The sequence below is a fragment of the Dendrobates tinctorius genome, unplaced genomic scaffold (assembly GCF_039654945.1).
Source record: "Dendrobates tinctorius isolate UK_male_01 unplaced genomic scaffold, ASM3965494v1 ptg000121l, whole genome shotgun sequence".
Lineage (NCBI taxonomy): Eukaryota > Metazoa > Chordata > Amphibia > Anura > Dendrobatidae > Dendrobates > Dendrobates tinctorius.
The window spans coordinates 5,383,577-5,400,358 of record NW_027361789.1 but is presented as its reverse complement, the minus strand read 5'-3'; the positions used below and the strand labels follow the sequence as shown (position 1 = coordinate 5,400,358).

The 16,782-nt window shown below is 40.5% G+C and overlaps 1 protein-coding gene across 2 annotated transcripts in view; it reads left to right on the top strand.

Annotated features, from left to right (window-relative positions):
- Positions 1 to 16,782, top strand: part of GABRA5 (gamma-aminobutyric acid type A receptor subunit alpha5) — a 377,180-nt gene that overhangs the window by 231,984 nt on the left and 128,414 nt on the right. For both annotated transcript variants that reach the window (XM_073541489.1, XM_073541490.1), the window contains exon 7: positions 15,405 to 15,548. In XM_073541489.1, the coding sequence (XP_073397590.1) occupies positions 15,405 to 15,548 (144 nt within the window). The remainder of the gene's footprint in view (positions 1 to 15,404; positions 15,549 to 16,782) is intronic.

Below are 16,782 nucleotides of genomic sequence, written 5' to 3'. Positions count from 1 at the left end.
CTTGTACAGCCTCTCTGGGGTCTGTACGGGCCTTTCGGGGGGCTGTGCCGGCCTGCCAGGGGGTCTGTGCAGGCTCCGGTGGTCTGTGCCGGCCTGCCGGGGGGCTGTGCAGGCTCCGGTGGGCTGTGCCGGCCTGCCGGGGGGCTGTGCCGGCCTGCCGGGGGGCTGTGCAGGCTCCGGGGGCTGTGCCGGCCTGCCGGGGGGCTGTGCCGGCCTGCCGGGGGGCTGTGCAGGCTCCGGGGGGCTGTGCTGGCCTGCCGGGGGGCTGTGCCGGCCTGCCGGTGGTCTGTGCAGGCTTCGGGGGTCTGTGCAGGCATCGTCCGATGGGACTACAAGTCCCATTGGGCGATGCCTGCTACCATGACAGTGATTGACACATTAGCCAATGATGGGACAGTAGTAGTCCCATCATCCGGCTAATGTGTTAAATGTAAAAAAAAAAAAATTACATGCTACATACATACAACATGCATACTACATACATGCTACATTCATACTACATACTACATACATGCTACATTCATACTACATAAATACTACATGCAACATACATACTACATATATACTACATACATACTACATATATACTACATGCATGCTACATACATACTACATGCTACATACTACATACATACTACATGCATGCTACATACATGCTACATACATGCTACATATATACTACATGCATGCTACATACATACTGCATGCTACATACATACTACATATATACTACATGCATGCTACATACATACTACATGCTACATACATACCACATATATACTACATGCATGCTACATACATACTACATGCTACATACATACCACATACATACTACATGCATGCTACATGCTACATACATACTACATATATACTACATGCATGCTACATACATACTACATATATACTACATGCATGCTACATACATACTGCATGCTACATGCATGCTACATACATACTACATACATACTACATACATACCACATATATACTACATACATACAATACATTCATACAATACATACATAGACATATAGTGCATATAACATAGAGTAACATACTTACCAATACTTGTCACATTGTTCCCCGAAGCCATTGTCGTCTACGGAATAAATATTAACATAACAAACCACAAAAATACTCACCCACGATCCGAAGCAGTCCACGAGTGTGTCCCACGACGATCTTGGGTAGAGAACTGCAGCATCAGATGATGCTGCCGTTCTCTACGGGCTGCAGGAATCCAATGACGGAAGGTAGGTATCCTTCCGCACTGTATTCCTCCGCCACTTAAAAAAAAAAAAAGTCCCTAGTCTCACTTTATGCCATTGCTGTGTGTCGTGGGACACACTCGTGGACTGCTTCGGATCGTGGGTGAGTATTTTTGTGGTTTGTTATGTTAATATTTATTCCGTAGATGACAATGGCTTCGGGGAACAATGTGACAAGTATTGGTAAGTATGTTACTCTATGTTATATGTACTGTATGTCTATGTATGTATTGTATGAATGTATTGTATGTATGTAGTATATATGTGGTATGTATGTAGTATGTATGTAGTATGTATGTAGCATGCATGTAGCATGCAGTATGTATGTAGCATGCATGTAGTATATATGTAGTATGTATGTAGCATGCATGTAGTATATATGTAGTATGTATGTAGCATGTATGTATGTGGTATGTATGTAGCATGTAGTATGTATGTAGCATGCATGTAGTATATATGTAGTATGTATGTATGTATGTAGCATGTAGTATGTATGTAGCATGCATGTAGTATATATGTAGTATGTATGTAGCATGCATGTAGTATATATGTGGTATGTATGTAGCATGTAGTATGTATGTAGCATGCATGTAGTATATATGTAGTATGTATGTATGTATGTAGCATGTAGTATGTATGTAGCATGCATGTAGTATGTATGTAGCATGCATGTAGTATGTATGTAGCATGCATGTAGTATATATGTAGTATGTATGTAGTATGTATGTGGTATGTATGTAGCATGTAGTATGTATGTAGCATGCATGTAGTATGTATGTAGCATGCATGTAGTATGTATGTAGCATGCATGTAGTATGCATGTAGCATGCATGTAGCATGTATGTAGTATGTATGTAGTATGTATGTAGTATGTAGCATGTATGTAGTATGTATGTGGTATGTATGTAGCATGTAGTATGTATGTAGCATGCATGTAGTATATATGCAGTATGTATGTAGCATGTATGTAGTATGTATGTAGTATATATGTAGTATGTATGTAGCATGTAGTATGTATGTAGCATGCATGTAGTATGTATGTAGTATGTATGTAGCATGTATGTAGTATGTATGTAGTATATATGTAGTATGTATGTAGCATGTAGTATGTATGTAGCATGCATGTAGTATGTATGTAGTATGTATGTAGCATGTATGTAGTATGTATGTAGCATGTAGTATGTATGTAGCATGCATGTAGTATGTATGTAGTATTTTTTTTTTTTTTTTTAACATTTAACACATTAGCCGGATGTTGGGACTACTACTGTCCCATCATTGGCTAATGTGTCAATCACTGTCATGGTAGCAGGCATCGCCCGATGGGACTTGTAGTCCCATCGGACGATGCCTGCACAGACCCCCGAAGCCTGCACAGACCACCGGCAGGCCGGCACAGCCCCCCGGCAGGCCGGCACAGCCCCCCGGAGCCTGCACAGACCACCGGCAGGCCGGCACAGCCCCCCGGCAGGCCGGCACAGCCCCCCGGAGCCTGCACAGCCCCCCGGCAGGCCGGCACAGCCCCCCGGCAGGCCGGCACAGACCCCCACAGGGTGCACAGACCACCGGCAGGCCGGCACAGCCCCCCGGCAGGCCGGTACAGACCCCGGGCAGTCCACACAGCCCCCCCGGCAGGCCGGCACAGCCCCCCGGCAGGCCGGCAGAGACCCCCGGAAGGCCCGAAATGACGGCGCATCATGATGCGCACACACCGCGCATCATGATGACGTCAGTCTGTCAATCAACTTTGAACTTCCGATTCCGATGCCGAATTCCGATATTGAAAAAATATCAGAAGTCGGTATCGGAATTCCGATACAGCAAGTATCGGCCGATACCCGATACTTGCGGTATCGGAATGCTCAACACTAGTCCTGATAAGTAACTGCAGAATGTAGTAATGTATAGTATGTGTGAGTATGTGTATGTCTAAATGTACATATAGTGTGCATGTAGCAGAGCTGTGTATGTCTTTATGTGAATGTAGTGTGCTTGTAGCAGAACTGTATATGTCTATATGTGCATGCAGTGTGCATGTAGAAGAGCTGTATATGTATATATGTGAATGTAGTGTGCATGCAGCAGAGCTGTATATGTATATGTGCATGCTGCAAAGCTGTGTATGTGTGTATATGTATATGCAGCAGAGCTGTTTGTGCATATGTAGCAAAGAAGTGTATATATGCATATGCAGAAGAGCTGTGTATATGTCTATATATGCACATATATCAGAGCTTTGTGTGTCTATATGTTGTAAGGTTTTACTCACTTGGCTGCGATTTGAGGTAAGCACCAAAAGCGGTTTACATAAAAATGTTCAGTCAGGTTTATTAGCTCCATAAACCTGCTTAAGTTTAAGCAAACAAAAGATAGCCTTCTGTGGCACAAAGTGAAAACAAATAGTCCAATAGCACTGCGGGTCTGCCCGCTCGGGTCAGTGTCTTAGCAAACATACACTTGAGGCCTCCCCCCCTCCAGTCACAGACCATGTGCCAAACAGCCTCCATTATATAGGCTGTTAACCACACCCAGAAGTGAGGTATGTGGGTAGCCAGAACCGCCCATCTCTCCCAGCTACCTGTAACCCTGTCCCAGATGCAACAAATGAACCTCTCAGTGCTTGCATGCACTGGAGAAAATACTCCAGGTTACATCACAGAGTCCAGCCATCTCTGTGACACATACCTGCCATCGACTATGCGACCATTAGCCACCATATAATGTGCATGTAGCTGAGCTGTGTGTGTCTATATACAGTATGTATGTATATGTGTGTTGTGGTCAGAATTGTTTAGTTACTAAGTTATTGTGAACAGTTAAGCAAGATGAAGATGAAATGATTTCTAAAAGTGCTAAAGTTAAAGATGGCACATTTTCTTTGTGTTTTAGTAAAACAAAATATAGTTATTTTTTACATTTTAAAAATTACCAAAAAGGAAAATAGGCCTATGCAAAAGTTAGGTTAATATCTAGTAGCACCTCGTTTTGGAAGTGCACAAAGTTTTACATGCCACTGCATATGGTAAACTACATACGGTAGTTACGTGTAAATTTCTTACTCAGCCACTCAGAAACACAATACTTTATGTACATTTTTTCTTACATTATTTTTAATGTATTTGTTTCCTATTTGTAACTTTTGAGTTTGTTGTAGTCATTAGAAAATTATAATCTTCTGCATCCTTCAAAAGGGTTTCATTATTTTCACAAAGCAATGAGGCTTGGACAATGATACCATATGCATTGAAATAAAAAGAAGTGATGTGATGTTGTTGCAATGACATTTTCTGGAGGAGAGTGCTGAATAAACGGAAAATATGGTAATTCTGAAATACCATTTTAATGACATCTACAGTAGCTAAAGAAGAGGAAACATAAGAAAAGGGGAATCACTTATATAACCCATTAAAAGGGTAGATCTGCCATCGGAGTTCAATATGTTATGCATTTTTGCATGTAAAATGTAAAAATATTAAACAATATAAGATTTACTATATTCAGTAAAATTATGGTTCAGCTGCATATGGAGAAGCAACTTTAATGAGCTCATCTAGCTAAATATTAAAGAGATTTTCCACTGTAACAAATGTATTCATCAAATGACTGTACACTTGTAAAACAACAAACTCACTAGTACTCACACTCTCCATGTCCACTACCATCTCTCCCCTGTTGCTCCCAACTTTGTATTTTGGCTGCTGCGGAGACATGTCTAGGGATGGGTGAACCCAAACTGTAAAGTCCGGGACTGTACAGAACACATAGTGTTTGGTCACAAGGTCCGGATCACGGGTTTCTATGATACAGTTCAGGTCCAGTTCGGGTTCAGGTCCAGGGCCATTCTAATTATAATTACCTGTCCAGTGACAAGTCCTCCCGTCCAGTGACGCATCCTCCCGTCCCGCTGTCTCCCGGTCGCATCTGCTTCCTGGGCGGCTTATTAAATGCCAGCAGTATTCACTGCACTCGACAGTCTTCGGGTTTTTCTGGCAGTGTTCGTGCGGTGACGTCATGAGCAGTCTCGGAAGCAGATACGGCCGGGAGATAGGACAGGATGGCTGGGGCGGAAGGACGTGTCGCTGGATGGGAAGACCTGTTGCTGGACAGGTAAGTATAATTAGAATGGCCCATATCTGTAAAGTTCAAGTTTGGGGTTCGGATGCAAATTCGTGTCATTTCCAGCCTCGAACTCGAGCTTTACAAAAAAACTCAGGCGAACCTGCCGATCCCGAATGTGTGTACCCCCTTTAATTGAAGTAGACAAGATTCAGGTTGCACATATCTTGGTCTGTATGTAAAGCTATGTGCAAGTAAAAATGGGAACCCCTTTGCCCCTCCAGGTATAATTGACTTTATCAGGTTTTTATGCAGGTACTCATCTGCTGATTTTGTCCTCTATCTGCCCCTGTACCTTGTGTCATTCTGCCCTCATGTTTCTACCTATGACTCTGTCATTGCTCTGTACGCTGACTGGTGCTCAGTCATGAAGAGTAATGCCGAGAACCTGCTCAAGCCCACTAAGTGTTCGATGCCTATGTCCCGGCATATACTGATGTGCTTGCCAATGCTTCCTGACACAGATAGGGAGGGGACGCGATAAAGGGTAGAGAAAGGCACTGAAACACTGAGTAAGAAACTAGCTGGATGGCTGTGAAGAGGAGTCTACTCTGTGTTTGTGTGGCACTCGAAAGGCAGCTATGGATTATGCAAGACCTTCTAAAGACTGTGAAGTAGACCTTGGTTAAGATAGAAAAGAGCTTTTTGCTGAAATCAAGTATAAGTGACTGCATTAGCATATGTTTAGATGAAAGTTGTTTTTGTCTAGGTCATGTGTTGTTCATGTTGAAAATGGATAGCACATATGGACCCATTGTAACCTGTTTGATAGTTCACATAGAATTAGGGTTCATGTAGAAAAAAAAAAAAATCAGCATGCGGTAGTATGATTTGATTTGTGGGCCAGACTATATCATGTAAATAGCATGCAGCTTCTGCGCCTGTCCACTATGGAGGCGGGAATAAGGATCTACAGACAGACACACAGCCGCGTGACTTTAACAAACTATGGATAGACTTTCAAGCTACAAGGATGAAACAAATACAATTAGAACAATGTAGGTGAAACATTTACATATGGTATTGTGTTTTTGAGTGCCTTAATAATATTAATAATAATAATAATAATAATAATAATAATAAATTATCATGTAAATAGTATATAGCACTGTGCAAAAATGTTAGGCAATTGTGGAATAAATGCTGCAAAGTGAAAATGCTTCCAAAATAGAAGGGCTAATTGTTTATTTTTATCCATTAACAAAATGCAAAATGAATGATCAAAAGAGAAATCTAAATCAACTCAGTGTTAGGTGTGGCCTTCTTTTTCCATTAAAATACTTGTGCATCTCACAAAATTTAAATATCATCAAAAAGTTAATTTATTTCAGTTCTTCAATACAAAAAGTGATGCTCATATATTATACAGAGTCAGTACAAACAGAGTGATCTATTTCAAGTGTTTATTTCTGTTAATGTTGATGATTATGACTTACAGCCAATGAAAAAACAAAAGTCATTATCTCAGTAAATTAGAATATTTTATAACACCAGCTTGAAAAAATGATTTTAAAATCCGAAACCTTAACCTCATAGAGAATCTATGGGGTATTGTAAGAAGGAAGATGAGAGACACCAGACCCCACAGTGTAGACGAGCTGAAGGCTGCTATCCAGGCAACCTGGGCTTCCATAACACCTCAGCAGTGCCACAGGCTGATTGCCTCCATGCCATGCTGCAATGATGCAGCAAATGATGCAAAAGGAGCCCCGACCAAGTATTGAGTAATTTTACTGAACATACATTTCAGTAGGCCAACATTTAAAATAATTTTTCAAGCTAGTGTTATAAAGTATTCTAATTTACTGAGATAATAACGTTTGAGTGTTTATTGGCCGCAAGCCATAATCATCAACATGATTACAAAGGTAAACATATTACAACTTTACTTTTAATAGCGACAGTCATGTTTTAGTATGTTTACCTTTTGTGGATGCTGGAAGTTTTCTTTGTGGTAGCAATACTGCCATGACAGCCGATGCCATTGGTGGTGCTCCTGCTGCTAGCAGGTTTCACATTCTTAGCAGTGTGCATTTTATTTTTTTTTCACTATGCAGTCTTTGCAATTACCACTTTTTCTTTTACCATATGTAGTACATATAATTTTTAACAATCTTCACAACTCTAATTATTTAACCTTTGCTAAAAATAATGTAATAAAAAAATGCTAGGTAGGCACACAAAAAGCAAAATGTAGCAGCAGGTTAAAGTGTGGGTGTGACATCTACGGTTGTGAAATTGGACTAATAAAACAGTTGTTCAAAAACAGACATGCAAAGTTAGACATCTATATTTATTACACAATTTCTTTTTAAATATTGTTTTTCATAAATTCTCCCTGCTTCAAAAAAGACATGACAAGTAATTCAACACCCTCATCATGCCCTTTCCTCCGTTATTACACCTTCAAGAGTAATACTCTCTTTTTGTGACCTTGATGATGTCTGCTCAATTGTTCCCATAGGCAACAAATGGCAACCAAGATATACGAGCACTAGTCAGGCTCTCAGAATAGGTAGAATAATTTCAAAGAGAGAAAAGAGGTCATTTACAGCTGTAGTGGAGTGAAATATTGAAGTACTGGAGGTGGCTCAATATTCCTGAAAGGTTTGGGGCCCCGCCAATTCAGCTCACCATTTATATGTTAGAGATAAGTATACCAGGAGACTTTCAGGGTAGACAGTCTGAGGTCTGAATGTGGTGCACAGAATATGCAGTGGTATAGCTTCCAGGTCATATAGCTCTCAATGGTCCAAAAAAGGATGTTCTCCAACACCAAAGGAAAGTAGTTAAACTTAGTGTGATGACACCACATTTATTGTTAATTATGCCAGATGTAATGTTCAATAGGCCAAAGGACATGAGCTATTGTTCTTATGAACCTGAATGTTGATTCTTGTTGAAGGTTAAATTGATGTTTGTTCATTTGTTGAACGCCTGCTTTTAGTATCAGTCCTTGTAAGTTATTGTTCTGCTCTCCTTGAGGGACAAAGTTGCAAATTAATTGAACAATCTATTTTTGCTAAGTTGGTGAATGCCTGCTGACTATCTATTGTACCAGTCCCTGCAGCTTGTTGTTCTGCAAACATTGAAGTACAAAATATGCAGGTAAATTGAACTCTCGAACAATGACCGATTATCTCCCCCTCCCCACAAACCTGTCACTAATACCCTGAAGGACAGCTGTGGGTTTAAAAGGGACCACTTTCCTTCTACAGAGAGACTCTAGAGGACAGCAGAAAATGCAACATGGCTCCATCCATAGTACAGATTTTAACCACTGCCCATCACTGAACCCATCAAAATATTTGGAGAACCAAGGTTGGGACGACAATCAGGTTACCAGGTGACATACCTTAATGGACTCTGTCAGCTTCCTAAGCTTGCTACTGCCTCTTTTCTGTGGCTGCTGGCCAAAAGCGGGGTGCCACTGATTGGCATAGTTGGCCCTAGAAGCCCAGAAGTTGCAGATGTTCAAATTCCCAGCGAGCTAATGGAAGGGTGAGACCTGTCATTTGCACTTATGTACATGCTGAGACTTTACTATATGTTATTGACTGCTGATGATCCAATAAAGTATCAGCCCACTGTGTTACCCTCACTCTCTGTTGTCTGAGTAGTATTGTGCCCATGGGGAAGGAGTACTTTAACCCAAGGTGTCATACCTAAATGATCATCACATCAGATTTCAAAATGAATACATGATCAGGCAACTCCTTACTAAAATTAAACCTACAAAAGCCACATGAGTTCAAAAAAATGCATGCCCAAATTCGAAAGAATCCTAATTATAAATCACACAAAAAATATCTTTATTAATAATCTCATAAAAACATGTATAAATCATGTATAAATACAAAATGCATGAGTACATATAGGTGGAAGACTTGACAGCATAACCACTTGAAACGTTATATTAATAACAGCGAACACCAAGTGAGAAAAAATGACCGAGAGGTAATATCTAGCATAGGAAATAGGGTACAACACTACAGGGATATCCGTGTATCCTAAAAAAACCTGTATGCAGAAAAGTGCCTTAGTCCTACAACATCATGTACCGGTGTCATATTAAGTGAGCTGAGGGAAAAACAATCCTACAGCAAGTAGTGAGTACCGAACCTCCCTTCTGTTTCAGCCATGCCTTGCGGTCATACCACAGGTCTAAGTGCAAAGAACTAAACTTTCTTACCCATGTGGGAATTTCAAGCGGTGCTGGCTCTGCCCCGACATGTTTCGCTCAAAGGGCTTCCTCGGGGGGCTGTGTGGCCTGTGTTATGGACTAGGGACCCTTTTATAGAGACACCAAGCATCCTAATGCGTGCAGCCATATAAAGCTGCGCATGCGCGGTGGACATAGAGTCCCCGCTGCGTCATTTCCGGGGAAGGAGTGCAGGAGTTCAGTGGGAAGAGCTGTGGTCCAAATGGTCTTTTTCACCCACATTTAACCTTTAATTATATAGGATAAACAAAATTAGTAGAATGAGCACATATTAAAAATAAAACCTATAAATCCATAAGGCCTCGTGTTGATACGTTCAGTATTTGGTCAGTATTTAACATCAGTATTTGTAACTCAAAACCAGGAGGGTAACAATCAGAGGAAATGTATGAGGCCGGGGTCACACTAGAGAGGAATACGGACAAGTGAGAGGCGTTAAAAGCACGCATTACACACGGACAAATGATTCTCTATGGGGCAGCTCCCAACAGCCGTATATTTCTCGTCCGTATTCTACGGTCCGTGCCAATTGCAGCATGCTGCGATTGTCAGCGTACTACGCCCGTAGTGCGCCAATGAAAGTCTACAGGTGCGCTAAAAATACGCATTATACACAGACCACACATGTGACTTGCGAGAAATATACACCCGGTGTCTTTTAGAAAAGCCGGCAATTCAGTGCGCTATACAGTAAACTCACACTGACAGGTTTAATAAAGAAATTAAAGAATAGATATATACACATAGAATACATATATATACAGACATGTCATTGTGACAAACATATATACTGTATATATATTTATATTTCACATAGTTCTTCATAGCAGAATAGCCGCTAATTCAATTGCCGGCTTCTATCAAATCATTCCCCAACCCGACATGAAATGACACATGGTTTACATTCAGTAAACAATTTCATTTCATGTTTTTTTATATGTCTCTGACTAATAATTAGATGAGAGTTTGTGTGCAAAATTTGGGAGGTGCAATTGTTATTTTAAAGGGTTAATTCGTTGTAAAAAAATGCGTGGGCTTCCGCTGTAATTTGTCAACCAGAGAGGTTAAGCAAGTGAGTGAGGGCAGATTTTAATAGCCATGAAAAGGACCATTGTTTTTGGCCCCCCGCTACAAAAATCTGCCCCCAGACACCCCAGAAATGGCGCATCTATAAGTTGCACCAATTCTGGCACTTATCCTCTCTATTCCCATTGCCCTGTAGCGGTGGTGAATGGGTTAATATAACAAAGGGTTAATGTAACCATTCGATTGTAAGGTGACATTAAGCCGATTAATAATGGAGAGGTGTCAATAAGACACCAATCCATTATTAACCCTATACTAAGAAAGGGTTAAAAACCACACACAGACAGTAATTAAAAAGTCATTTAATGAAATAAACACCCCAAGTTTTTGACAAATTTTTATTAGTCTGGTAATCCCAAAAACCATGACCTGCAAAAAAAAACCATAAAAAATCACCAATATCCTTACCTCTCCGCCGTTCAGTCATGTCCCACGCTGCAATCCATCAGAAGGGGTTAAATAGTTTACAATGAGGACCGGTGCTAATTCGACCAGCCCCACTGTAAACTACTAAATGAATTGATTCAGCTCTGCGCAGCCTCAATGGCTGCCTGTAGATGATCTAATTACCGTGGGAAAGTTTCTGACTTTTTTCCCCCGGTCATTAGTTCATTCACAGATCATCCGGGGGACTCCCGCTGATGTCACTGAGGCTGCGGGGAGGCCCCGGCAGATTTGGAGAAAGGAGCAGGTGGAAAACTGCACAAAAGAAGTCACACATGCTGCATATTTTGAACCACATGAAAACCGCGTGGAAAAATCTGCAGCGTCTGCACAGCGTTTTTTTTTCTACAATTGATTAACATGCTACTGTACATCACAATGCAGATATGCAGGGTTTCTGCACGGTAAAATCCGCTGCGGATCCGCTGGAAATCTGCATCGTGTGCACATGGCCTAAGAGCATGTAAAAAGAGCATTTGGAATACTTCAAGCATGAGGACTTCTAGTATGATAACGAGGCATCATTGTTGCTGAAGGCTGGCCTACATTATGTCTTTTCGTTTGCAATCTTTAAGAAGTGTACAGTATAGTTTCATTAGGCAGTAGAACTATTATAAGTACACATCTGTTCCTAAAAGCAATATAAACTGATAAGTATCATAGAATTATCTGTAATTTTGCAGCATATAGATTTCAGTTTAAAATTATTTTTATTTTTTTTTTAAATAAGGATGTATTTCTTAACATTTATATATTTGGTAAATGTCTGTCCATTTCTTTCCATGTTTACTGGATAAGATTCTACTAATTACAGAGTTAATCTCAGTGATTGGATTTGGCAATTAAGTTAATTGCGTACTGCAACATTTGGTGGCTGTTACATAGCAAGTATGTAAGATCTCTTTCTCATCTTCACTACCTGCACATGAAAAGGTGTCATAATCAGGTTGATCCATACAAAAGAATCCATTTTGAAAAATTATCATTTATTCTAAAATGGCATTGAAACTTTATTATGTATATTTTAAGATGTGCTAACAAAACTATCTGGATTTTCCACATATAATGTGGAATCCCATAATTTGGTTTAAAATGAGAAACCAGATTATATTATTGTGTCCACATAGTATTGACTATAAAGTGACCTTTGGACATTTTTCTTGTTTTAAGGACACAGTTCAAGAGTGATGCTAAATGTACAGTTCCTGTAAGCCTTGATTGTTAATGTCATGGCTAAAAAGTAAAGTTTTGAAAAGAAGATTATATCAATAGTTTTATATAGACAGTTAATTAAAGGGGTTGTCCACTGCTAGGACAACTCTTTCTTGACCTGAATGTTTGGCGCCAATAGAATAATAAAGCTTATACTCACCTCATGCCTGCGTCATTCCAGTGGAGTCAGCACTTGTGTTCCCTTATGTGGTTGTAATGAAACTGTCTCCACCTTCTGACATATTGAACATCAAGAGAAAGTCAGGGCTGCGACTGCTCTCTCATTGGCTGGGGACACTTTAGGACAGTGTCTCTTTAAGAGACTGGAAGTGGGCGCTCTTGACCTAAGTACAGTGCCTGGGGATCTGCAAGAAATGCCCAGAGTCTGGGAGGCCACATCAGCAGGAGGAAGCATGAGCTGAGTGCTGGGTCAGCGAGTCTGCACCCCTGCCGTGGAAGAACAGGGGCATGGGAATCGCGCAGTTAAGTCGAGGCAACAGGTTTATTTGTCAAAGTGTTTCAGAGTCAAATCCAACTCCTTCCTCAGGACACTACATGTGAAAGTCACTTTTACATGTGGTAGTCCTGAGGAAAGAGTCAGATTTGAATCTGAAATACGTTGACAAGTAAACAACCTTCAAGTAATTTGTTTTATGATCAGTTCTTGAACCAGCAGCTCACTTGAAGTCCACTGGCACTGGCTTTCTCTATTGTATACAAATCTGTGGATGTTACAGCGGCTGACAACTATGCTATGATAGTGGTTGTGTCAGACACAACCCCTACAGGTGAGCAGTTTTCAATAAACTCCTAACCCTAGTATCCAGATGAGATCCTAATGCACTTTGTATCTTTTTACAACTAAGTTTAATGTTAGCATTATATAGCCATTCTGACATGAATTTTCAAAGTAATTACACTAGCCCCATCAAGTCTTTGAGAACTTAATAATAATAATAATAATTTTATTTCTATAGCACCAACATATTCCGCAGGACTTTACATTTTTGAGGGGACTTGTATAGACAATAGACATTACAGCATAACAATAAACACATAGATCAAAACAGATGCAAAGAGGAATGAAGGCCCTGCTTGCAAGCTTACAAACTATGAGGAAAAAGTGGAGACATGAAAGGTGGATAGTAAGGCCTGTTTCACACTTCAGTTGTTTGACGTCAGTTGCAAACCGCCAAAGTGTGAAAAAACGCATCCATTTCCAGTTTGCAACAAACGGATGCCACCGAATCTGTTTCTTGGACGGATCCGCTGCAGCCGCTAAGTGCATGACATTTGTCTGGAGATAGAGAGAGAGACTTTTGCTGACAGAGCGGGTTTTGGGGTTAAATTTCATCTTCCAGGCATGTTCAGTTTAAAAAAGCGGAATCCGTTGGCGGATTCCGTCAATTAACGGTTTGCAATGGATCCGTCGCCCATAGGCGTCCATTATAACAAATGGCGGATCCGTTGCTATCCGCTATTTTAAAGCAGACAAAAAAGGTTTCATTGTCCATCCACTCCAGACAGCGGATGCCAAAATTATGACGGATCCATCAGAAAACGGATGCAGCGGATGACCATCATTCAAAATCCGCCGCTAATGCATGTCTATGGAAAAAAGGCAGATCCGCTTTTTTTTAAAAAAGGGCGGATTTTGACTGACATCAAACAACTGAAATGTGAAACGGGCCTAACAATTGCTTTCGTTGTTCAGACCAGCCATAGTGTAAATATCAGGTGTTCATGTAATGCTGCATGAACCGGTTATCAGCCTAAATATGTAACAGTACAGACACAGAGGGCCATTAAATGCATAAAGCATGTGAGAACATGATGTGAGGAACCTGGTTATGGTAAAAAATTTTGAATGGGCAGCAAAGGGATAGTTGGGTTAACGCGTTGAGGTGTTAGGCCAGTCTGAACAAATGCGTTTTTAGGGCATGCTTAAAACTGTGGGGATTGGGGATTAATCATATTAACCTGGGTAGCACATTCCAAAGAATTGGCACAGCTAATGAAAAGTCTTGGAGACGGGAGTGGGAGGTTCTGAATATTGAGGATGTTATCCTCAGGTCATTAGCAGAATGGAGGGTACGGGTAGGGTGGTAGGCTGAGGCGAGGGAGGAGATGTTAGGGTGATGCTGAACCATGGAATGCTTTGTGGATGAGGGTAATAAGTTTGTACTGATTCTAGAGTGGATGGGTAACCAGTGTAGTGACTGGCAGAAGGTAGAGGTATCAGTATAACAATTGGTGAGGAATATGATCCTTGCTGAAGCATTCAAGACAGATTGGAGAAGGGAAAGTTTGGTAAGAGGGAGACTGATTAGTAGAGAGTTACAATAGTCCCGACGGGAATGAATAAGAGAAACAGTAAGAGTTTTTGCAGAGTCGAAAGTAAGAAAGGGTCGAATTCTAGAAATGTTTTTGAGGTACAGATAACAAGAGCAAGCCAGTGATCGGATGTGGGGGGTGCATGAAAGCTCGGAATCAAGTATGTCCCCAAGACAGCGGACATGTTGGGGAGTAATGTTAGAACCACACACGGAAATGGCAATATCGGGCATAGGTAGGTTAGTAGAGGGAGGAAAACAAGGAGTTCAGTTTTTGACAGGTTCCATTTCAGATAGAAGGAGGACATTATGTTAGAGACAGTGGTAAGACAATTGCTGGTGTTTTCTAAAAAGGCAGGTGTTACATCAGGAGAAGAAGTGTATAATTTGGTGTCATCAGCATAGAGATGGTACTGGAAACCAAATCTGCTGATTGTTTGTCCAGTGGGGCAGTATGTAAAGAGAAGAGTAGGGGTCCTTGAATCGATCCTTGAGAAACTCCAACAGTAAGGGGAAGATGATAGGTGGAGGAGCCAGCAAAAGTTACAGTGAAGGAGCAGTCAGAGAGATAGGAGAACCAGGAGAGATTGTTGTCCTTGAGGCCGAGATCTTTTTAATTATGTATACAGGTTGTATTATGAAATCTAGTGATAAATCTGCTTTAAATAAAAATAAAAATTATAAGCATAATACATTTTTTTCATAAATATTCTTTTCTTAAAGATGCATATCCTAACTCTGAATTGAGGTATGAATGGACCAATGTGACCCACAAATCTGTGGTAGTGGCAGAAGATGGCTCTCGTCTAAATCAATACCATTTGATTGGTCAGACTGTTGGTACTGAAAATATCAGCACAAGCACGGGTAAGCATGAGTCTATATGTTTTATATTATATGCAAAGTACATGATTGCCATTCAGTCTTAGGACCAACATAAATGGTGCAAGTATTATAAACGACACCAAGTTGCAGCTTAGAGGTGAGCCAATATATTTAAGTGGAATTTAATTAATCTAAAATTCCACAACAATCTGCAATTGCCAAAATATAAATTTTTTTGTAATCCGCCTCTACACAGATTTAGCAACGTGGCAACTGACTGGCCACCATTTTGTTAATCTGTAAAGGGCCATCGAAAGGCTAAAAAAATACTTATACTTACCTTACCAATCTCCTCTATGACCCCATCTTTCTACAACACTCCCTGTCCGGTCACTGTATCTCCAATGCTGAATCTTAAAGCTAGGCTCTGATGAGGCCAAAGATGCTTCTACGCATGCACGCTCAAGGTCAAAGCCTTGGCAGAGCCAGATGCCCCAGCTAAGCATCAAGAGGCTCAAAGGATGGGAGTGAGGACAGTGAAAATTGGACATGAGCTAAGTATAAGAATTTTTTCTTTATTTTCTCTATCTTATGCTTTTTATGCTCTGGGGTCTGGAGAGACCTAAAAGAATAGTAAGATACATTTATCTTTGCTCAAACTTGAATTTCCTAGAAAAATCCTTGCAAATTGTTGAATTCAAATGTTGTCAGGTCTGCTCATCTCTAGTGGAACTACTGTAAATTTTGCATTAGTGCACAGGAGTGTTTCTCTTATCAATTCTTATAATTCTGCTTAAAAAATACTAAGAAAAAACAGTATGTAATTTAGGAACATCTACATATCTGCTGACAATGATTAATATACAGCAGAGAAAATGAAAAATTATTTTGGTATCTTGCTCTATTACTGCACAATTCCGAGCATGTCAGGAGGCATTTAGCGCCAGAATTAGGTGGCATTGATAAATGACCACATCATCACCATAATCACAAGCACACTCATTCACTTAAGTCTCAGTGGTCTATGACAGCACATACTCATTATTTTCCCTTTATCAATAAGACTTTATTGCATTCATATGTCACTATAAGAATAGTATATGGTGTAGTGAATGGGAGCATGGTTATAACACAGCATTGGCTTCAAACGAATGAGGATTCCAGTGCATTTAAAATAATTGCACAAGGTTAGAACAATATGGTTTAAAAACAGTGCCATCATTTTCGACAGGTTGTATAGTTACCTAGCTTCAGTGCAGTGGAGCTGAGTTGAAAT